A 22,619-nucleotide genomic window follows, 5' to 3' on the forward strand; every position below is an offset into this window, starting at 1 on the left:
GGTACATTTACACCCTGGGCTGAGCAAGGTATTTACACAGGAAAAACAAAAACAACAAAAATGTCCTTATGAAGAAATTGTTTTATAAATAATATGCCCAGTACATAAGAATGATAGCACGTGTGTTTAACTTCTTACACACTTACAGGGGTGTAAGAAATTCCCTTAGGACAGTGTACACAGAGGAGTAGAGACCCATGCTTAGCAACCACACTTTGGTCTGAGTTCACTTCCAAACACTGTTGACAGACGAGCATTTACAGCAAGCAAGAGGGCTGCCTGGCCACTGACCAACAGTTCTGCTGCCATCCTGGGCACTGTGTTCAAGCAGCGTACAGTGGACATTTGCCTGGATTTTACAGAAATGAGTGACACAAAAATGAAAGTGCTCACAGTAAATGATTACTATTGGTCCCAAGCTTAATACACAGGGAAAGGTGGAAAACACCAGGAAAGCTGAGAGCAGATTTCCAGCTGCAGAGACTATCTCTGTGTCAGGCAGACACAGCTGCCGTGCACTCAGCTGGGACAGAGCTGAGACTGAGGAATGTGCTGGAAATACACAAACCAATGACTGTGCGTCCCAGATGAGGCATTAACAGATTCCAAATTCATCAACTGTTCTTGGAACAGAGCCTCCCTTTGGACAGGCTTACTTTTGGCTTGAGCACTTCTGTCCAAGGATACCGTAAGACAGGAGGAAGTTCTGTTTCACTGCGTCCAGAGTTTGCCCAGAGGCACCAGAGTTCACAGTCCAGAGCCCACAGTGCAACGGAGCCATCAACAACACCCTTCTTTCTTCCATTTTTTCCCTCCTGTTTCATTGGTCAGAACAAAGAACGTGTCTATTTTTCAAGGCTAAGAAGCAGAAGTGTATCTGGGTGTTCCTGGGCCGTAAAATGAGAGTAAGTGCTTAGAGGCAGCAGAGATCTGGAGAAGGTACCCAAGCTGCTTACTTCTAGCTGAATTCTGCTGAAGCACATATTCGAGAAGGTCTCCAGACCTCTGGATCCTTAGGGTACAAAGGTAGGAAACAACCAAACCACTGCTAACAATGAGAAATACAAACACACATGGAGACCATGGGCTGAAGATCCATCACTTTATTTTCAGAAAGAGATGGCCAAAGGGGACGAGGGGGCAGAGATACAGAGGCATGCCAGCAACACAGCAGAAACAATCCAGTTGGCCATCTAAAATCTGTAAATGAAACACAGTGCCAACTGGCTTTCACCCCCATCCCGCCTGCCACAGGTCGCATTTCACTGTGTAACAGAAATGAAAATCCTTAATCCTGGAGATAAAAGTAGATAGCACCTGGTGCTTCACCTTGGCAGGGAGACTGCGATGGCTCTGAGACATCCACTGAGTTGTCACTTTTAATCATTGCACGCGGGCCCGGCTGGTTTCCCTCGTTGGTATCGTGATTTCCAGGCCTTGTTGTGAAGGAGACGGCTAAGCGGCAGTTCATTTGGGGAACAATGAAGCACTCTGAAACACTTAGTCCTCCAAATCTTCCAAGCAGGAGAACAAGGCTCTGGACTCCCCAGATCTGAGGCACAGATGATGCACAGCTGATCCATGGAAGGTGGACAGTGAATCAAGGCCCACTTCCCAGGCCAGCAACTTAGGTCCCCGGGCAAGGAGGAAATACCACACACGAAACGCCAAGGCCTTTTCCTTGCAGCTCACGAGGTTCCAGAGCACCTTCCACAAACACCTAGAGGGGTCCAGCGCAAGTGATGATCTTACGGTTTCGGCTCCTGGTCTCCAAGAGACAAAGGACTCAGGGTGGCCTGTCTCACTGAGGAAGTTGGAAGTAAGGATCCTTTTGTGCCAAGTGCCAGAGCGTCCTCACTCTTAACCTCTGACTGTCATAACCTTCCAGGGTCTGTATGGAACATACTTTCACAAGGCACCAGCAGGGCGCAGAGCACAGCTCAGAATTTGAGACGGCCTGGCTGCTCAGAGTCCGAGGAGGGGCTCTGACTTCCACCATGGAGAAAGAACACAGTGGAGGCCAAGGTGAGGGAGAGCCCCAGGCCGGGAAATGGGAGATTCATGGACACCGGGCCTCTTGTTCTGCATAGGCAATGGACAGGGCTGGGCGGCGCCAGCAGAGCTTTGGAGAATTAAACTGGTTTACCTCTCGACCTGGGTGGGGCGCACAAGGGGCCATTACGAGAGATGGAACAGAAGGAGTATTTTTGGTCCAATGCTGCAGGAGAAGGGGGCAAAGTGGAGGCCAGCAGGGCTCAGAGCCCTGAGGGCAGGCTAACAGTTTCTGCGGCAGACTGGACCCTTAGCGGTTAGTTCAACATAACTGAGGGGGAAGAACACCTTCCCTGGGGTCCTTGTCCTCAAATAGGCTTCCTCCTCAGGTCCTCCAATCAATCCAGGGTTCCCTCAGCCAGGACTTGCCCTGGACAGTGGACGCCCCTCGGCCCTCTCTGTGTCAACAGCAGTGGAACCAGTGAGACCGCAGCTGAGGTCCTTCAGCCAGTGCTGACGCAGAAATGACACTGGCGACGGTGCGGGCCAGACTGAAGGTTATCCAGGGGAGCGAGGGGCTCCTTCACCGGCCACAGGAGTGTCAGCCTCCAAGACAGGTCTCTGGCCAACGTCCCCCAGAGATTTCCCACTCAGGATTTGTGTTTAGAGTGGAGAACCAGGAACCACACCACTGGCTCACGCGCACTAAACGAGGAGCAGTGTGACTTCACACACAGACTGCTTGCGCCTAAGCCACAGAGACAAGCTCGGAGTAGGTGAGTTTGCTGCGCCCTTATACCCTCCCCTTCTGCCCAGGTCACCCTGGAGCACCACGGCCAGGAGGCCAGCCCAAGCCCCTCGCCTACCCACTGCACCCCATCCCACCCTCCCCAGCCGGAAGCACAGGCCTCCGAGGAGGTCTCAGGAAACACCCTGTCCAGGTTTCCTCTGTCCCAGCTGGCTCTCCAACATCCTCGAGTGGGGACCCACAGGCAGAGCTCACGTGGCCTTTCTCCTGTCAGGCCGCTGGTCATCCTGCAGGGTGTGGGGAAGAGAAAAGGATGAAGGTTAAACTCAACTTCAGGGGCGTCCCTGGTGGCTCAGCAGTAAAGAATCTGCCTGCCAACCCAGGAGATGCAGGTTCGATCCATGGGTTAGGAAGATCCCCTGGAGAAGGCAACCCACTCTAGTATTCTTGCCTGGAGAATCCCATGGACAGAGGAGCCTGGAGGGCTCCAGTCAAAGGAATTGCAAAAGAGTCGGACACCACTGAGTTAGCACACAAACTCAAGTTCACTCAAGACAGACCAGGCTCATTGCTCACCCCATGTTTACCTGCTCCACATTCATAGAGACCAAGTCATTTTTTGTCTTGGTTTTGCAAAACTACACATGTAATGTGATTTTCCCCACCTTTCCTAGGAGACTCCTGGTGGCACCCTCCCTGCTTAAAGACTGTAGAGGCGGCGGGTGTTCTCACGCAGGGTGGCCAAGGTGCTGGCGAGCGGCAGGTCTTTGACCCTGGCGATCTCTCGAACCGTGTGCAAGGCCAGGCCCGGGTGGGCGTACTGGCAAAGGCTCTTGGGAACCTGGAAGACACCAAGCATTCAGGACATCGCTGTGCTTTCTGTGCACAGCCGTCAGGCGCGTGTCCCCCCCGGCCCTTCCCGAGCAGGGCCTCTGGAGCTGTGTAGAGACCCCTTTACCTGCAGGTGCAGGGAGAGTCCCAGTCAGGGGGGCTCTGGGTGAGCAGGGTCCCACGCTTCCTTGGACAACCCTCTACAGGGTAGGGCTTTGCACTGCCTGGAAGAGAGTGGTTACCCTTCAGCTTCTCAGCCCCCTAGACTTTGGTTCTGCAAAGCAACAGAGAGGAGACATCTACACAGCCAAGGGCGGGACCTGGAAAGGTACTGGGCACTCTGGTCCTGCCAGCCTTGCACGGGTGACCGCCCACCGCCCACCCTCTCTCCTCAGCGCCTCAACTTAGCTTGAAGACGGCCCTACCTGTCGAGGCAGGAAATAGGGAGCATCCGTCTCTACGATGATCCTCTCCAGCGGGATCTGTTTCAGAGCTTCCCGGGCCTCCCAGGCGGAGGAGTAGGTCAAGACGGCTGTGAAGCCCACGGACATGTTGGGAAAGTGCTCCAGCAGGGGCTCGATGACCGGGTAGCTGCCGGTGAAGCAGTGCCTGCGAGGAGGAGAATCCCACATCAGGATTCTCTCGTTACCCACTCTGCCGAAGCCCCAGCTCCCTCTAGACATTTCACCTCTTCTGAGTTAATGTTGCTGGACAAATTCTCAAAAATGCAAAGACTGCATCCGAGGGAAGGACTCACAGTCGACACAGTCAGAAGCAAAACTGACAACCGCAGCCCCTCCGGATCACGATACTATGGGCAGAAGTTACGTCCATGTCATCGAGTACACCGGAAGGGGCCTACGGGTGAATTTTTCTTCTCTTAGCCTGACACCTGTCCATGTTCTTAGTACCATATACACCAGCCCAGAAGGGCCGAGTGACTGTGCCTCGTCTCATCTCTGGCGGCCGCTCCACTCAGAGGCGTCACTCTTTGCCTGGGTGCCTGGAAGGCGGTGGTCTAGAGGCCTGACAGCCCCGCCCTCTTCAGTCACCTGTCAGAACCGGGCTTGGGATCTAGACTCTGTTTCTTCAGTTAACCCATCTCACCCATCTTGAAAGAGCCAGCTGGGCATCACCTCCTGGCCCCTTGTAGCCAGAGGCAGCTAAGGGCCCGTGCTCTGGCTCCCTGTGCCCAGCTCAGCCCCACACCCTCTGGGGAGTCACCAGCGGACCGTCTCTCACAGCTCCTCCAGGGCCCCCTCGAGCCAAGCCCATGCCCAGAACGGGCACACGGCAGGAGGCTGGTGAGTTTACCCAACTAAAGAACCCCTAGATACCATTTACAGAAGATACCTCCTGGACTTTAAGGTGGGGTAGGGAGGAGTGGGGAGGGATGAGCTTTCAAACTGCAAGGAGGAGAGAAAGTTTCTTTTCTGGTGCCCTGGAATGGTGTGCTCAGTCACTGGACCCACAGCAGCTCCCCCCAGATCAACAGCTCTCATTTCTGAGAACTGAGCCTCCGTTACAACCTGCTTCATGGGATGGGGGTCACAGCGATTCAGAGTATTAGCTCAAACCATATGAAGCTGTCATTTTTTACGTAAAAAGTGGTCAAGTATCAGAAATTTCATATGGGTCAAAATGATAGCTAATCTTTTGAAAAGATTCTATGAAAAGACCTAACATTATCAATGCTCTTTTCTCACTGCATTTGTTTTTCCCAGTAACATCCTAGACAGAGGGACATGTTCACTTCCTTTGCCCGCTGAAGTTCCAGGCTCTCACCTGTGAATCTTGTAGTCTGGAGGCACAAGTTTTTTCATGATTTTCAGCAGATCTTCATCAGCTTCCCGGCAGTGGATCACCAAGGGCTTCCTCAGAGACACGGCCAGCTGTAGCTGCCTCTCAAACACCTGGGAGAAGGTAGCGACAAGACCTGTGGGTGAGGGCCATTCTGGATGTCTGTTACCTCCAGAGCAGCCAGTCCAGTGGGCAACCCCCACCATCTCCCATTCTTTGTTTTTAAGCTCTATAATGCATAATAATAGCTAACATTTACTGACTGCTTACTAGATAGTAGTATTATTTAGGTGTATTATAACCTGTAATCCTCAAAAACACCCTAAGATAGGGTGCTCAGCCCATCATGTAAAGAAACGGAGGCTCCAAATGAGGCCAGATAACTTGCAGCTGATTAGCTGGAGCACCCCGATTCAAACCAGAACCCAGGCTCTGCATGGAGCAACCACTAGGCAAGGCTTATTTGGGGCTCCAGGGGCGGGGCAGGGCTCAGAAGCAGCACTCCAAGATAAGTGTGCTCTCCTTCACCGCCCCTGCCCCTACTCCTACTCCCAAGAGGGAGCCCGTCACCTTGCACACCTTTTCCTCCGTGAAAAGTTGCCATGGATGTATCTGCATGATGCCTGACTCTCAGAGGTGCTCAATTATGTGTGGAAAGAATAAATACTAAAGCTATATCCTGCAACTTGCTTTCTTAACCAAAATCACATCTGCTAGGTGAGTACCTACAGATACATTAAAAAAAAACAACGCTCTTAATATTTCCATGAGTAGTTTTTTCCAATCATGGAATATAATTCACGTTGGAATTTTTAACATCAAATTAGAAGATGCTTTGAGTCAGGTGACTCACTCGAGAATGACATGTTCAAGTCCAGCGCTCGCACTACCTTGTCTCAAGATAGCGGCAAAGAACCAATACCAATTCTGACGTAACTCAGGTTTAACCTGTGTTTTTAACTAAAGGAAGTGAGCCAGGAAACCAACAACATGGAATGCTTTCAAGGACTTTAACGATGAGCTAATCCCAGTACCGACAGCCCACTGGAGCCCTCTTTAACATATATGCCCTCTTTGAACTCCTCTAGAGGCAGAAGGCTGCAAGAGATTCTAATTTCAACACTTAATTTTTGCTTCTAAAAAGCTACTATTTGCATAATCAAACTACTATAGACTTGGGGTGGAACATTACATGGCTGTTAAAAAAGCATATTTTTCAAAGAATATTTAATGAAGCGGGAACATTTTCACGGTGGAAAAAACATTCAAACTACTACTTTCTATTAATCTCCTAAATTCTTTTTTAAAAGACACGTACATACAGCACTCGTTTCCTAGATTCTTTGACAGGTACTCATAAGACATGCCACCAACTGTTCCATGCAACTCTCCAAGGGATAGCGACAATAAAAATATGAATTCCAAAACACATCTGAAGTTTAAAAACTATTAAGAAGAAAGAATTGTTAGGGGACAGGAACAGTGGCTGCAGTGGAGCATGTGTCCTCCTCAGGAGCCAGCAGAAAAAGAACAAGAGGAAATGAAGCTCACTACAAGGTAGAAGTCATGGTCGCTCTCTCCTGGATTGGGAAATGATTCTCTTTGCTCATTTGTGTGTTTTGCAAAATATTCTGCAATGGGCACACTAACTTTAAAATCAGAAGAAAAACATATTGTTTAATTAAACAAACAAAATGTGTTGCTTCCCAAGAAGGAATGGAAGCTTTGACATTTGTATCATTAGCTGTAAAGGTCATTCAGCCCCTACCCTCTTCTTTCGTAATACAACCGAAAGGAAAGCAACAGCTTGCGAAGCATTTGACCAATGACATCTGGGGTTGGGGAGAGGGGGTCTGGATAAGAGCAATCATGTTTTTAGAGATTCTGAATTCTTTAGTTCCCAAAGTGGAGAAACGCTTACGTAACCACTAAGAGAGGAACACTGTGAGCAAACGAAGGACGACGTTACCTTGTGCTGCTCTGGGACAGGCGTGGTGCACTTGTGAGAATAATCCAAGCCCATCTCCCCGAATGCCACGGCCTTGGGGTGCCTCAAGGCCTGCAGAAGATTCCTTTCTTGACTCTCACTGTAGTAACGTGCAAAATGCGGGTGACACCCAAAGGCACCCCATACCAGATCCTCCTGCAACAGGTCCTCCCAGAGGCCATCAGTCAGGGTGCGAGGATCGCAGAAGTCAGAGATGCAACCCTGAAACTCCTTAGGGAAGGAGCTGCTGTAAATCTTCCTGAACTTGCTGAAGGTCCCTTTGAATGACAGCTTGGAATACAGCATGTCCAAGTGACAGTGGGTGTCGATGAAACCCTCCAGCCTGGACTCCCGACGGCTCCTGGGCAGGGAACTAGACGCAGGTTCCTCAGCAGGACGGGGCAGCACGTCCTCCTGGAATGTTCTTTTCTCCTTCACGTGTCCCTCTGAGCTTCTGGAGAAACGAGATGAACGAGACTTCCGGGATCTGCCTTCCTTGGCAGCCTCAGGCTCCCTGGAGGTGAGCAAGGGGCTCACCGTCGAGGCGGGGGAAGAGCCCTGGCAGCTCCTGCCCGCCTGCGTCGTGTCGCTGCTGCCACTGCCCACGGACGGGTACCTGGGGGTTTTGGGACCGCTGGCCCAGTAGCTGGCATAGTCACACCAGGGACTGCTGTACAAGTGAGCTGGGTACATGACGTAGTCCGTGGGGAAGGCAGAAGCCTCTGGAACTGTGAAGGGTTTTAGGGGGACGGGCTCCTCCTGAGAGAACCTGGCTGTGGAAATCTCGTCCACGTCAGACCAGTCACTTCCTGAAGAGGTGCGCTCCATCACCACCTCCCGGTCCTTAGGCTGCAGAGGAGGAAAGAGACAGAAGGTTTGCCTTTGACCTGTGTGAGGACAGCCTCCCATGCTCAGCCACCAGCCAAATAGAGGCCCTGGCCACTCTCAGGCCACGGAGATGGCACGGCATTGACTCCTTAGTGCACTTTGTCATCTGGCTTCCTGATTACTTCGCAGAAAGTGAGCCAGGTTACCACGGAATAAACTTGGGATCATGGTGTCATGTGCCCTCCCTGGAAGGGAGGCTGTGCCTGCATTCCCTTTCTGAAGAACCCCTCTTGGGAAAAAAAACTGCTCTCTAGGACATACAGGGTATGGGGGGTGCAGTTGTTAGAGAAAAGCACTGCCCAGCATCTCATCACTAACAACAGGTCTGTTGCACATTCAAAATATACCACCATGCAGTTGGAGTCCTTGGAGGCTGTGTCTGCAAATTCTTTGACGTTACTCTCCATTGAAAGTGGGGTCTGTGACCCCTCCCCTTGAACCTGGGCCAACTTGTATGGTAACTGATAGAGCCGGAAGGGACTGCAGCTTCCAGGACTAGGTCAAACCAGTCTTGCTCCTCTGGGGGAGGTCGACTACCGTATGACTTCTGAGCACCCACAACCACATCCTAGAGGTCACAGGTAGGTGCCAAGCACCAGCTGCTGGACATGTTCACATGTAAGCACATCAATAAAATACCTCTCACATACACTAACAGATAATTAACACCTTTGCAATCTAGCTCTTCAAAATATATTTCACTATTTCCTCTTCCCCCAACAACAAAAGTTAATCTGATTAAAATTATAAAAAATGTCCAAATGGAAGGTAAGGGTTTCTCCTCAAAATGATACTTCCCTTTTCTGAGGGTTCATTTCATATTTAAGTCCTCACAAAGTCTCTTGTAGACAAGATACACTCTTTTATTTGAAGAAGATAAATGACCCTAAACAAAACTCAGTCAAGCTAATTTGAGTATTTATTTAAAGAGGTTCCTTAAACTCGTTTTTTTTTTAAAGGGAGATGGGAAGCAAAAAAAGGTAACAGATTTAGTAATTATTCCTGGGGGTATGACCTCACAATTCTCTGCTACATATCATTTTAAACAAAGGTTTTAAAGATAGTTTTTAGTTTTTTATAAAGATAACTTTTTAAAAAGCAATAAGCTAAGTGGTTACGTATAAAATTACACTGGAAACTTAAAAAACATAAAATACGTAGGAGGAGGAATAGGGCAACACAGGGCCAGTTGGAAAGCTACTTTTCACTAAATACATTTTTTAGTTTTAAACCCTGGAAATATATTTCCTAAAATACTAACTGAAAGAATAATTAGACATGGTTACACTGTAGGATGCCCCAAAATTTACCTCCCAAGACTGAACAAATGCAAAGGGATTTGCAAAGGGAACAGCTACTTGTAATGTGGTATAGAATTTCCAGGGACAGAATAATACAGACCAAAAAGTGCTACATCGTATCAATGAGATCTCAGCTACAGGAAATTCTACAAGTCAAAAGACATCTTTTTTTGTTTAATATATGTAACAACAAATAACATGGAATGGAAAGGGGAGGAGGAATCTACAGAGACTAAGAGATTTAACACTTTAGAAAATGACACAGATGACTCTTACATCCTGCTTCAAACAAACTGAAACAACCATGAAATAGGGAAGTTTAATCACTGACTGGATATGTGTGCTCAGTTGCTCAGTCGTGCCCGACTCTCTGCGAGCCCATGGACTGTAGCCCACCAGGCTCCTGTGTCCATGGGATTCTCTAGGCAAGAATAATGGAGTGGGCTGCCATTTCCTTCTCCAGACTGACTGGATAGTTGACCCTATTAAGGACTGGGGGGACAGGGCAGAGGGAGAGATTAGAACTGTAGTTATGCTTGTTTTTTCCCTAAAGATCCTAATTTGAGAGATAAACACCAAAATATTTATGGGTGAAATGATATGGTAGGTGCAGTTTTCCTCCAAATAATTTGTGGAGAGAAAAGGGATACAGAGCTCAAACAAGACAAGATCGGCAGTGAGTTAACACTTATTGATGATGAGTAATGGGTAAGTGGGTAATTTTCATAAATATTTTGAATATCTCATAATAAAACCTTTAAATGGAAATAACAGCAATTAAAATGCTAACTCAGACGGAAGGATAGGGATGTCCTCTGGCTGCTTCACGAACTATTATCTGAGGGTACTGGCTAAAAACAAAAAACTAATTCTGCAGTTCCATCTCAGACCTCTTGAGTCAGGTTCTCATTCTTCTCATCAGGGGAAGTTCAGGAAATCACATTACATGACTCAAAAAGTAACTCCAGTGACAACAAAGACCATGTCAGAGAAACATGTGAAAAGGTTCAATAAAACTAATCAAATATGAGGGGGTGAGAAATGGCAGAGTAGGGGGAAAAATGACTTCAGAAAATGCACATGTACCTAGGAATACATATGATAAACAGACTTTGGCGACATCATCTAAGACCTTGAAAGACTTTATATATAGTCAAGTTGGCCAGGAAAAGGTTTTGGATTTCCTTTTTGGGAAAATTGACAATTACCTATACTCAAGACTGCCTAAGGTTCAAGTACATATGGTGAAATTTAAAGCTGCATTTATTGAGAGTCTACTATACACGAGGCACTGAGCAAAGTATTTTCATGTATTAATTTAGCATTCAGCAAACTTCAGCCCACAAGCCAAATCCAATACACTGCCTGTTGGTTTAAGTAAAGTTTTATTGGAATATAGCCAGGCTCATTCACTTTAATATTGTCTATGGCTGTTTTCATGCTATTACAGAAGAGTTGAATAGTTGCAATGGAGGCCTTAAAAGCTCAAAAAACCTAAAATATTTACTATCTGGTCCTTAACAGACAGTCTGCTGATCCCCATATTAGTCTGTGATAACATTTAAAGAATCATGCCTTTTTATATAGAGGAAGAAACGGGGGCTCAAAGAGGTTAAGTGACTTTCTCAAGACTGCAGTACACCAGCAGAGCCAGGATATGAACTCAAAATGTCTGATCTCAACACTCATCTGCTAACCTACCCAAAAATATCCTCAACAGGCAATCTAAGTGTCCAGTCTGACAAACAGGAGTTTGGGCATAGAAGTTTGGAAAGTTCACCCATACCAGGGAACTCCAGGCAGTGAAACAATGATCTACATTAGACAGAAACACAGGCATTATACACTGGGTTGGCGGGAAAAGTAGTTTACAAAACCTACTGCTCTTGGGGTTTCCAATTAAATACAGCACATGTGGGTTTTGTCCTTCCTGCCAAAAACCTCTTATTAAAGTTATAGGAAATGGACTTGGAAAAGCATAAACCTATGAAGAGAAAGCATACAGAAAAAAGAGCAAAGCAAACTAAAAAAATAATCAGATACTAGAAAGCAGATAAAGGAACAGTCACTGGATAAGCAGATCACAGATGGCCAAAACCTAGGCCTGCAGTGAGAAAACCCCCAAAACATGCTGAATCATACTATAGGCCCCCAGAAGACCCAGGAATTGGAGGTATCAGAGCTCTCAAAATGAAGGCGAGGCTGGAGATGAAAGTAAGAGGATCTGTGAAGTTAGAGCCCCAGATCCTTGCTCCCATCCTGCACAGATGGGTCTGCCCCTTCCCCGCCCAGCAAAAGATAAGGTTCGTGCTTGGAAAAGTTAAGCCAAGGAGCCCGTGGAAGAACCAGGGACAACAGACACATAGCTGAGGGTCATCACATGTTAGACACTCATGAACCCAGCCACCCCCTCAACCTGACTCCTAAAACACTAGCAGCTGGACCTGTGCTCCTGAGCAGAGCACTGGAGGATTTGTCCCAGGGCCCCACCCCTCACCCCCCAGCAGCCTCTCAGGATGAAACTACAGGTGATCACATGATGTTATAGGCAGCAGTTGATAAGCCCACCCAGGCACCAAGACTTCCAACTGGCTTAATGCTTCATCGTTAAAATATGAACAGATACCAGAAACATCTGAGGAAAAGCCTAACACAAAAGATGACACCAAAATATTTAGGGGAAAAAAACCAAAAAAAACAGAAGAAAACTCTGAAAAAATAGTGTGGAAAGAAACCTTTGAAACAAACTTTTAATTCATATTCTCAGAGAAACAAGAGATGGTATTATAACCTCAAAATGAAACAGGATGTCTAAAAAAGGACAACTCAAAAAATTGAGCCAGTGTTTTATAATTTAAGCATGCCAAAAATTTTAAAAGCATGTTTATCATCATATGCACTCTCCTTAATTATGCATCAAGAAAGCAGAGATGAAAGGAGAGAGGAAAAAAGGAATCGTAAGGAATCAAAAGGAATATACCCTCAAAAAAGAAACATGGAGAGCAGACTACTTATTTTGACAATATTGAGAAGAAACTAATGGTACTGTTAGGGGAAGCACACTGACTGAAACCGCCCACCCTGGCCAGGCACCACAGTAACCATCTGCATGAGGTGTTTTATGACAGGAGGTCCTGGTAAGGAACACGGAACTAATAAGCCACCAGGAGAAGGAAGAGTTCAGGAAAGGTCAAAAGGAGAAACCATATGTCCAACCACCTCCCAGAATCCTCCTCTCTGGCATCCATCTTGGCTGAACAAGGCGTGCACCACCAGGAAGGACTCCAAGTCAGAATGATTGGCTAAGGACAACCCGGAAACTAATCCCATCACCATAAAACCCGTAAGACTGCAAGCCACATGGCAGAGCAGTTCTCCTGGCTTCCCTTACCCTACTGCTTTCCACCAGGGTGCTCTTTCCCAATAAAATCTCTTGCTTTGTCAGCACATGTGTCTCCTCGGACAATTCATTTCCGGAGGTTAGACAAGAGCCCAGTTTCTGGCCCTGGAAGGGGTCCCCCTTCCTGCAACAGTACTAGCAGTTTGGAGATGAAACAGTCATAAGAACAGAAAACTACAGGAAAGAAACAAAGTAAGATGAACTTCAAAGTAGACAAACTTTTATAAGATTGGAAATATAATCAGAGTATACTAAGTCAGTCAGCTATGAATACGGTCATAATAATTGTAAATAGATTTGACTAAAAATTGTATTATGAATCAGAGCTACAGGAAGGCAGAGAGGATACATTTTCACGTGTGGGTACCGTCTAAGTGTAGAGAACTAAATTCTCGTCTCCTGTGTAGAAAGTCCACAGATGTCTAAATTTTTAAAAAATAAACAATGTGAAATTACTTAGAAACACAGACTAGAAAGAGAGATGAAAGGGGCTACCTCCGAGCAGCAGTCATGAAGCATGGGCAGAGATGGTACCACAGAGGAATGTTTTTTCCCTCCGAATCAGAAACAATGTTAAAAACTGCTCATTTCCCTTCAGTGTTATTCGGTGTCACCCTCTCCCTCCTCTAGAGCAACAGAAGTTTATCTGAATGTAGTGTTTCCCAGATGGAAGTCAGTCTGGAATTTTCCAGATTCTCTTGCAAGTGTTGGCCAGATTCTTCTCAACAGATGTGAGCAGATATAATGGGGACTACTACTGAGCCAAACTCTTAAAAGGGAGGGAATGTACTTTGCTCTTCTCCCCTTCCTCCTGGCTGGAATGTCAATGTAACATGCGGAGCCTGGTCACAGCCACTCGAACCACAAGGTGGAAACCGCCGAGCGGCAGCAGAGTCAAGCAGGAGGCACCCAGGTCCCCCACACTGCTTAAGTCAATGTTATTTTGGCCTTTGTTACACAGGAACATCTGTATCTTAACATATAAATCATAAAACAAAGCTAGCACTGAATTGAGGTTTCTTAATAAATCTGAAAGGCATGATACAAGAGGACTATCATTTTGTTTCCTGAAGCCCTGGGTAAGTCAAGGACTGCGTTGAATGAGTAATACCTATGATCAAACTAAAAAGACCAAGGACATTTAACAAAACTCAAAACTCCACGCTTGACCTGAGCTTGACTCACCTTCTGGCCATTCAAATGCGAGTCAGAGTCATCCAGAAACTCCAGGGGTGGAGAGCACTCTTCGGTGACCATCCTTCGGCCACCCAGGGGCTCCTCGTTGGGGCTCTCCTGAGGGTCTATCACCACCCTCCTGTCACAGAAGCTGCTCTTCTCCAGCACAGTGTCCTCCTCCTCCGCTCTGACCTCTGGGGTGGTCTCTTTCTCTTTCTGAGGAGCAGCCACACTGACACTCCCGGCTGGTCCCTCTCCGCGGCGGGGGTGCTCTGCGATGTGGGGTTTTGCCCGTGGGGCCGCCTCTCCCTTCCTCTTTGGCATCGACTTTCCCAGGATGCCCTGGATGGCCTTCAGGTAGATCATGGCGGAGCCCTGGTCTCGAAGTCTCTCCCTCTGCCTTTTCTGGACCTTGTGTGGTTCCTCCATTGTACCATTTTGACCCTCCGCTTCCGCTGCCAATTCAGAATCCACGGAGCTACGAGGGCTATCTTTGGAATCAACCTGGAGGAAAAAAATGAGAAATTATGAAAGGTGATTTCATATATGAAGCATTTAGCAAATGAAACATTAGTGGAGACGTCATGCCAGCCCTCAGCACAGTCAGCCACTGTTAACAATTTCAGTAGAAACTGGACTAGAAGAGCGAGCTAAAAGAGATGAAAGAGGCTATCTCCGAGCAGCAGTCACGAAAGATGGGCAGAGATGGGTACCACGGAGGATGCCTCCGCCCATCCTTTCTCTACAGCTACCACGAGGAGTTCTACAATCTGGCAATGCCGCTTAACATGCTTCAACGACTCTGTGTCTGCCTGACTCCTGAGTGTGACCCCGGAAGCTCTCCTCCCCGGTTGGCCCCCAACCTTCCTTCCAGCATCATCTCCTGCCTTTCTCCACTCACCCAGGTGTCCTGGAAATGAGGGAAGCACTGGAGAAGGGGGAAAGGAGGGCCCTGGAATAAGCAGCACCCCAAGCATCAGAACAGCATTTCATAATCCTTTTTGGGCACACACAGTTCTTGTTTCCTGAAATGTCCTTGTCCGTCAAAAGAACTCAAATGGCACCTCTTCTGTGAGGACTTTCCCGATGCTTAAAGTCACTCACTCCTCTGACCCCTCGTACTCCAAATACCCCTGTTATCACACTCCACACCTTGCACTGTGATGAACTGTCTCATTCTCTGCACCACCAGCCCCAGCACGGCCTCACCCAAGCACTGGACATCCACTGAGTGAAGCAGAAGACAGGATCCCCCGTGAAAGTCTCATCACTCAAGAGCCAAGATGCACAATGCTTTCTCGTGTCTGGGTTGCGTGACCTTTTAAAGGGCCCCCAGTGGAAGGATGCTGCCCTCTTCATCTCCCTGCTCCTCCCATCTAATGCTGGGCCAGGATGAGCAGGTGCTCAAAGGAGGGCAGCAGCCTCAAGAACACTGGCTGTGAAGTCAGACTGACCTGGGATTATACTGTAGCTCTGACCTGTACAAGCTGTGTGGCCTTGGTCCAGTCTCTTAACCTTTCTGAGTCTCACTGTCCCAGGGTCTACATAGCAGGTGCTCAAACATTTGTTCACTGGTATCTAAGCATTTGTTAAGTAAGACATAAAGATAACACTGCCATCAACTATACTTCAATTAAAAACAAACAAACAAGCTTAAAATCTTAAGGGTTTAGCATAACTATGGCTTTACTTCTCAAAAAAATAATAAAATAAAACAGATAACACTACCCACCTCACAAGACTGAGAATTATGTGAATGCACCTGATGTGAACTGACTCATTGGAAAAGACTCTGATGCTGGGAAAGATTGAAGGCAGGATGAGAAGGGAACGACAGAGGATGAGATGCCTGGATGGCATCACCGACTCAATGCACATGAGTTTGAGCAAGCTCCCGGAATTGGTGATGGAAAGGAAGGCCTGACGTGCTGCAGTCCATGGGGTCGCAAAGAGTCAGACATGACTGATCGACTGAACTGAACTGAACAGAGGTCAAATATTGAGATTCACATTTGACAAGCTTTAGCTTCCCAGCTGACATTAATGGTACAGAACCCACCTGTAAGTGCAGGAGACACGGGTTCAATCCCTGGGTCAGAAAGATTCTCTGGAAAAGGAAATGGCAACCCACTTCAGTATTCTTGCCTGGGAAATCCCATGGACAGAGGAACCTGGCGGGCTACAGTCCATGGGGTCGCAAAGAGTCAGACCTGAGTTACCTACTAAACCTCCTTCTCCAGCACATCATAAAGTTCAAACTTTTCCTTCCACTCTTCCTTCCCCAAACTGAATTAAAAATTTGGACATGTCATCAACAGATGGAGAGAGATTTCATGTTCCCAGGTTGGAAGAAACAATATTGTGAAAAATGACTATACTACCAAATGCAAGCTACAGATTTAATGCGATCCCTGTCAAACTACCAATGGTATTTTTTGAAGAACTAGAACAAAAAACTTCACAATTCATATGGAAACACACTAGACCCCAAATAGCCAAAGCAGTCTTGAGAAAGAATGGAGCTGGAGGAATCAACCTTCCTGACTTCAGATTATACTACAAAGATACAGTCATCAGAGAATGTGGCACTGGCACAAAAGCAGAAATATAGACCAAAGGAAAAGACAGAAAGCCCAGAAATAAACCCGTGCACCTATGGGTAACTTATTTTTGACAAAGGAAGCAAGAGTATACAGTGGGGCAAAGACAGCCTCTTCAATAAATGGTGCTGGGAAAACTGGACAGCTACCTGTAAAAGAAAGAAATTAGAACACTTCCTAACACCATACACAAAGATAAACTCAAAATGAATTAAAGAAATAAATGTAAGACCAGAAACTATCAACTCTTAGAGGAAAACATAGGCAGAACATAAATGATGATGTAAATCAAAGCAAGATCCTCTACGACCCACCCTCTAGAGTAATGGAAATAAAAATAAACAAGTGGGACCTAATTAAACTTAGAAGTTTTTGCACAGCAAGGAACTATAAACGAGGTGAAAAACCACCCTCAGAATGGGAGAAAATAAGAGCAAATGAAACAACTGACAAAGGATTAATTTCCCAAATATAGAAGCAGCTCACACAACTCAATGCCAGAAAAACAAATCACCCGATCAAAAAGTGGGAAAAAGACCTAAACAGACATTTCTCCAAAGACATACACATGGCTAACAAACACATGAAAAGATGCTCAACATCGCTCATTATTAGAGAAACGCAAATCAAAACTACAATGAGCTATCACCTCACACCGGTCAGAATGGCCATCACAAAAAGTCTACGAACAATAAATACTGGACAGGGTGTGGAGGAAAGGGAACGCTCTTGCACAGTTGGTGGGAATGTAAACTGATACAGCCACTGTGGAAGATGGTATGGAGATTCCTTTAAAAACTAGGAATAAAACCACCACATGACCCAGCAAACTCACTCCTAGGCGTATACCCTGAGGAAACCAAAATTTAAAAAGACACATGTATCCCATTGTTCACTGCAACACTATTTACAATAGCAAAAATATGGAAGCAACCTAGGTGTCCATCAACAGATGAATGGATAAAGAAGCTCTGGTACACACATACCATGGAATATGACTCAGCCATAAAAAGGAATGCATTTGAGTCAGTTCTAATGAGGTGGATGAACCCAGAACCTATTATACAGAGTGAAGTAAGCCAGAAAGAGAAAAATAACCATCATATACTAATGTATATATATCAATATATAATGAATCTACAAAGACGGTACTGATAAATTTATCTGCAGGGCAGCAATGGAGAAACAGACAGAGAGAACAGAATTATGGATACAAGGCGGGTGGGGGAGGAGGGCAGCCAGAGGGTGAGATGTATGGAGAGAGGAGAGAGTAATGCGCAGACGTACACTACCATACGTAAAATAGACAGCTAGTGGGAATTTGCTGTATGACTCAGGGAACTCAAACGGGCTCTGTATCAACCTAGAGGAGTGGGACTGAGAGGGAAATGGAAGGGAGGTTCAAGAGGGAGGGGACACGTGTATACCTATGGCTGATTCATGTTGATATTTGACAGAAAACAACAAAAGCCTGTAAAGCAATTATCCTTCAATTAAAAAAAATTAGATATGTCATACTAAAGGCTAAACATAAGGTAGGTGAAGGTGCTCACAATAGAGACATTTAACCTTCTCTATAAAGTAAACGAAAATCATCAACTACCGTTAGAATCTGGGGAGTCCAGTGGTTAAGAATCCGCCTGCCAATGCAGGGGACATGGGTTAGATTCCTGGTCCTGGAACTAAGATCCCACGCGCCACGGGGTGACTAAGCCCATCTGCCACAACAAAGACCCAGCACAGACCAAAAAAAATTTTCTAAAAATCCGAGAAAACCTTGCCCACAATTATCCTGGAGGTAATATGGCACAAGATGATGATGCTGGCCAGCAGGAATCACTAACGATTCCAAAATGCCAGTGTAGCTATGGTCTAAAGGTGTTCCCCACAAAATTCAAATGTTGAAACCTGATCCCACGGTGGTGTTATTCTTCGTGTTCTTTGGGAAGTGATTAGGTCATGAAAGTGACTAATTCTTACTGACAGGATCAGTACCCTAGTGAGGGGGCCCCAGACAGCTTCCTTGTCCCCTTCTGTCATGTGAGGACATAAAGAGAAGTCTGTGACCCAGAAGAGGGTGCTCACCAAGCTGGCACCCTGATCTCAGACTTCCAGTCTCTAGACTTTTGAGAAATTTCTGCGGTTTATAAGCTACTCAGTCGGTGGCATTTTGCTACAGCAGCCAGAATGAACCAAGATAAACATCTTCTCCTCGGAATATCCCATGACCTGGCACACAGACTTCTCTGATGAGGGGGACACACAAAGCTACGTGTGTACGTCTCCAAGTCCTCAGAGCAAATGCAGAAGGGCAGGTGGAGGGGTGGGAAGAGGCAGGTGAGTGGTGACTTGTTAGACAACAAGTCTGCAAATGACTGTAGAAAAAAGCGGGTAAGAGGGGAAGGTCAAAGAGGCATTTTCAAATCATCTAAATAAGTACTGTGCGTCGTTTTCAAACTAACAAACCCTCTCTAGGGAGAGTGCTTAGCAGTGCTAGAGAAGGATAGTTGGGATTAATTCTATCAAGTCTCAGAGTGTACTGACATGAATGATCTTCCAAAGGCGCAAATCTGCCTTCCCTCTATACAGAGCTCCCTAATGGCTTAGAATAAATCCAAATTCCCTTGGCTCCTAACACCCCACTGCAAGCTGCCCCCTACCTAGCTCCTCAGCCTCCATTCCACCAAACCATATCCTGAGGCAGTCTCGTGACTTCTTCAGGCCTCCCTCCAGACATCATGCCCCTGAGAAGCCCCCTCGTGGGGCCACCATCCAACAGAGTGCTTGACACACAGTCCTCACGCAAGTGCTTATGACTGACAGCAGGCCAAGGAAAGAACCCCAGGACTTCTGAGACAGGACCAGACTGCTCATTTCTCCAAGGGGAACCGTGAGAAAGACTGTGGTAAAGCAGGCCCTTGAGCCCTGGAGGAGAGGCGTGCCTGTCATTAGATGAGACCACGCCCCATCAGGGGCCACGCCCTCAACGCTCGAGTTCCGGCCCAAGAGAACCCGAGCCCAGCACGCAGCGCACCTGAAAGACTAGGCTAGAGTCTTCCCCGCCTCACGATCTGGTTATTGGATTCAATTTAATCAACTGATCGTTTTACCCTGTACCCCAAACCACTGAAACTGCATCAAGGATAAATGACAAGATCAAACTAGCCTCATATTTACCTCGTTTACATGTGTCATATTAATATACTTCATATTACCTACACTTATGTCAAAGACAAACCCTTTCAACTCACCATTAAATTTTTTTTTTTAAATCAATGTGCCCATACAAGGGTTCTGACCGTGAGGGCCACATTGAAAACACGTGGAACACTTCTCCTAAGGATAACAACCTGCCAGCAAGGACACAGAGCTAAATACAGCCTCACTTCTCAGTTCCACATCAGAAACCACTCAGCAAAGGCTTTAGGACAAACTGTTTTCCTTCTGGCTGGTTCCGGGTTTTTTAATGATAACTTTATTTAGGGGCAGCCCATCTTAACCAAGTTAAGACTTTGCCTTTCTTTGCTCCTCCACGTACAGAACTCCCCACCTCTAAACGCCCGTATCTCCAAAACCTAGAAAGCAAATCACAAGCAACTAGAAACACTGCCTGGCACAAGCTAGGACCTCGATGAGTATTTGCTCAAAACCTAATTAAAGAGGTGGCTGACGCTCACACAGTAGCCGGCAACAAAACCCAGGACTCGTCTCCTCCCTCTAACCCGACTGGAAGAGACGGAACATTTCCAAATTCACGTTCAACTTTCTCTCTCACACACACAGTGCAGGTGCTGAGAAAATTTAATCAATCCTTTAAAAAAAAAAATAAGTGGGTGAAATGCACCTCCTCCGTGAAGCACTCCTGCTCCCCAACATTATGAATTCATAACCCTCCCGTGTGTTCCCACTGGGGAACTAAATGTTGAACCTCTAAAATAACCCTGCCGCACCATGCAAAAGCCCAACGTGCTGGAAAACATAACCCTGGTGAAAAGCCACACCAAAAACCAAATCCTTTTTCTTGGTTCTGTGCCTCGAGGTAGGTATATGGCACAACTCAGCAAATTAACAACTAAATTGCATACACCTATGTCTCTGGGGCACGCCAGCCACCTGGCACAGCGAATCTCCACCATGACTGATTGATTGCCAGTTAAAGCACCTGAGAAATACTTCAATACCAGGAATCTGCGCCGACACCCGTGCAGAACCTCAAGAATTTTAAGGTAGTTTCAAAGTTGTGGCAAGTTTGCAAACTACCTCTCAACGGAACTTCAGGCCATCCCCTGGCGTCTATCCAGTTTGCGCTTAGTGCCCTGGGAAGACCCCAGAGATCTTAACAGACATCTTTTTCTTAGCGTCCTTTCACCAAAACTCCACCGCCAACATCTCAATCCAGGTGGAAAGGGCTTTGCCGTTTGCAAGGCATTGGGGCCACTTACCTTAAGGCTGCAGGCTTCTTCCTCGAGAGAAGCCATTTCTTCTAGAGAAGGTCTGACAGAGCGCAGAGGGGATCCCCCTGACGAAAGGAACCCCTGTGAGCTCGGAATCAGGCCTCGTTTGCAGGCGGCCCCACCCGCACCTGGGCCAGAGGAATGGGAGGAGGAGGAGGAGGTGGAACTTCTGCGGCGGGAATGCGAGGAGGAGGTGGAACTTTCGTGGCGGGATGAGCCCCAGGACACATCGTCCTCTTTCTGGGCTTTCAGGCGCTTGGGGCTGCTGGCCCCTCCTGAACGCGACACAGAGCTGTGAGCTGGGCGGCTGGAGGGGGCCACATCACTGGGCTCCCGGAGGCAGCTGCGCTTGCGGGAACTCCGATCCGAAGTGCTGCTCCAGTGGTACTTGACCTTGCGCCGCTCCGACGCCATGGGCACCTGCAAGGTAAACAGGCGGCCGGGAGTCCACCACCTCCCCTGCTGGCTGCCCCTTCCTCCAGCCTCCCGCCTTCCCGGGAACCCCTGGGGGAGGGCAGGCCACTAGGTCACAGCCAGGGGATGACTTCACTGACCTTTCCCCTTTTCCACTGCCCATCACAGTTCTCAAGGTTTCAGAGACGCTAAAGCGCTTCCTATGTCGGCGATAGCAAACCGCTTCGAAGTCCAGAAGGTCCCAGGATTTACTAAAGGTTTCCTTCGATTAGGTTCCGAGCCCACAACGTGCTTCCGCGATTACCAAGAGCTTCAGTTTGCACAGCGCTACTTCGGGGATGTCAAAGCGCTTCCGGAACTACGACGCGCTCTGACTGAGTTTGCAATACAAAGCCCTTCGCAGATGTCAGCGCTTCAAACGGCTACAGGGCGCTGTTAGGTCCACACTTGGAGGCCAGTCCTGCAGCCCCTGGGCGGGCCCGCGGCCAGGAGGCCCGGAACGCCGAGCGCGGGCCGCAGAGCAGTACCAGACCGGCAAGCAGCCCGCCCTGCCCCCGAGGCCCAGCCGACCAGCCCTGGGCCGGAAGGGGGCGAGCCGCCGCTCAGCCGGCGGCGCCCGGGTCCGCCTGCTCAGAATATCCCCGGGTCTGCCCGTATCCCGTTCCTGCTCTCGCCCCCGGACGTCGGCTCCGCAACCTGACGCCCTGCCCTGGCCGCCCGCTTGCCGTCCGCCCCAATCCTGCGGGGCCGGCCCTGCCTCCGCCGGAGCTGGGACCACACCGGCCTCTGCTGGACCCGCCTACCGGAACGAGTTGTACGGCCCGCAGCCCGGCGTGCGGCGAGGGCGGGTCCTGCGCTGAAGAGACGGCGCCCATTGCTCAGATCAACAAGGGGCGGAGCTCCGGGCAAGACGGAGCCCCTCTGTTGGTCAGTAAGTCTGGAGGCGGAACCCTTCGCCTTACGAAACTCGTCCATTGGTCGGAAGCTAGACGGGCGGAGCCACACACGTTAGCTCGTAGAGCTGGAAG

General features: G+C 47.9%; 1 protein-coding gene across 2 annotated transcripts; it reads right to left on the reverse strand.

Moving 5' to 3' along the window:
• Nucleotides 1-1,088: 1,088 nt before the first annotated feature.
• On the reverse strand, nucleotides 1,089-22,411 carry TATDN2 (TatD DNase domain containing 2). Of its 2 annotated transcripts, none has more exons than XM_061396218.1 (8): nucleotides 21,732-22,411; nucleotides 21,166-21,597; nucleotides 14,133-14,627; nucleotides 7,341-8,207; nucleotides 5,357-5,484; nucleotides 3,997-4,180; nucleotides 3,406-3,581; nucleotides 1,089-3,027 (listed from the first exon to the last, which is right to left on the reverse strand). In XM_061396218.1, exons 2-7 carry the CDS (start codon nucleotides 21,589-21,591, stop codon nucleotides 3,441-3,443), a joined length of 2,241 nt encoding a protein of 746 aa, XP_061252202.1. In that variant the 5' UTR covers nucleotides 21,592-21,597; nucleotides 21,732-22,411; the 3' UTR covers nucleotides 1,089-3,027; nucleotides 3,406-3,440. The 2 variants fall into 2 exon arrangements, 1 of the variants encoding a protein (XP_061252202.1); XR_009732450.1 differs by lacking the exon at nucleotides 1,089-3,027 and adding an exon at nucleotides 3,699-3,795 and having other exon boundaries at nucleotides 3,494-3,581; nucleotides 21,732-22,366.
• Between the last annotated feature and the right edge of the window lie 208 nt (nucleotides 22,412-22,619).

The sequence above is a fragment of the Bos javanicus genome, chromosome 22 (assembly GCF_032452875.1).
Source record: "Bos javanicus breed banteng chromosome 22, ARS-OSU_banteng_1.0, whole genome shotgun sequence".
Lineage (NCBI taxonomy): Eukaryota > Metazoa > Chordata > Mammalia > Artiodactyla > Bovidae > Bos > Bos javanicus.

What these genes read in the sequence shown, in the direction of transcription:
- TATDN2 (XM_061396218.1), bottom strand. Translation starts at nt 21,591, where the DNA reads ATGGCGTCGGAGCGGCGCAAGGTCAAGTACCACTGGAGCAGCACTTCG. An exon ending in AAGAAGCCTGCAGCCTTAAG is followed by an intron (nt 14,628 to 21,165) that starts GTAAGTGGCCCC and finishes TTTTTCCTCCAG; the next exon opens with GTTGATTCCAAAGATAGCCC. An exon ending in CGCATTTGAATGGCCAGAAG is followed by an intron (nt 8,208 to 14,132) that starts GTGAGTCAAGCT and finishes CCTCCTCTGCAG; the next exon opens with CCTAAGGACCGGGAGGTGGT.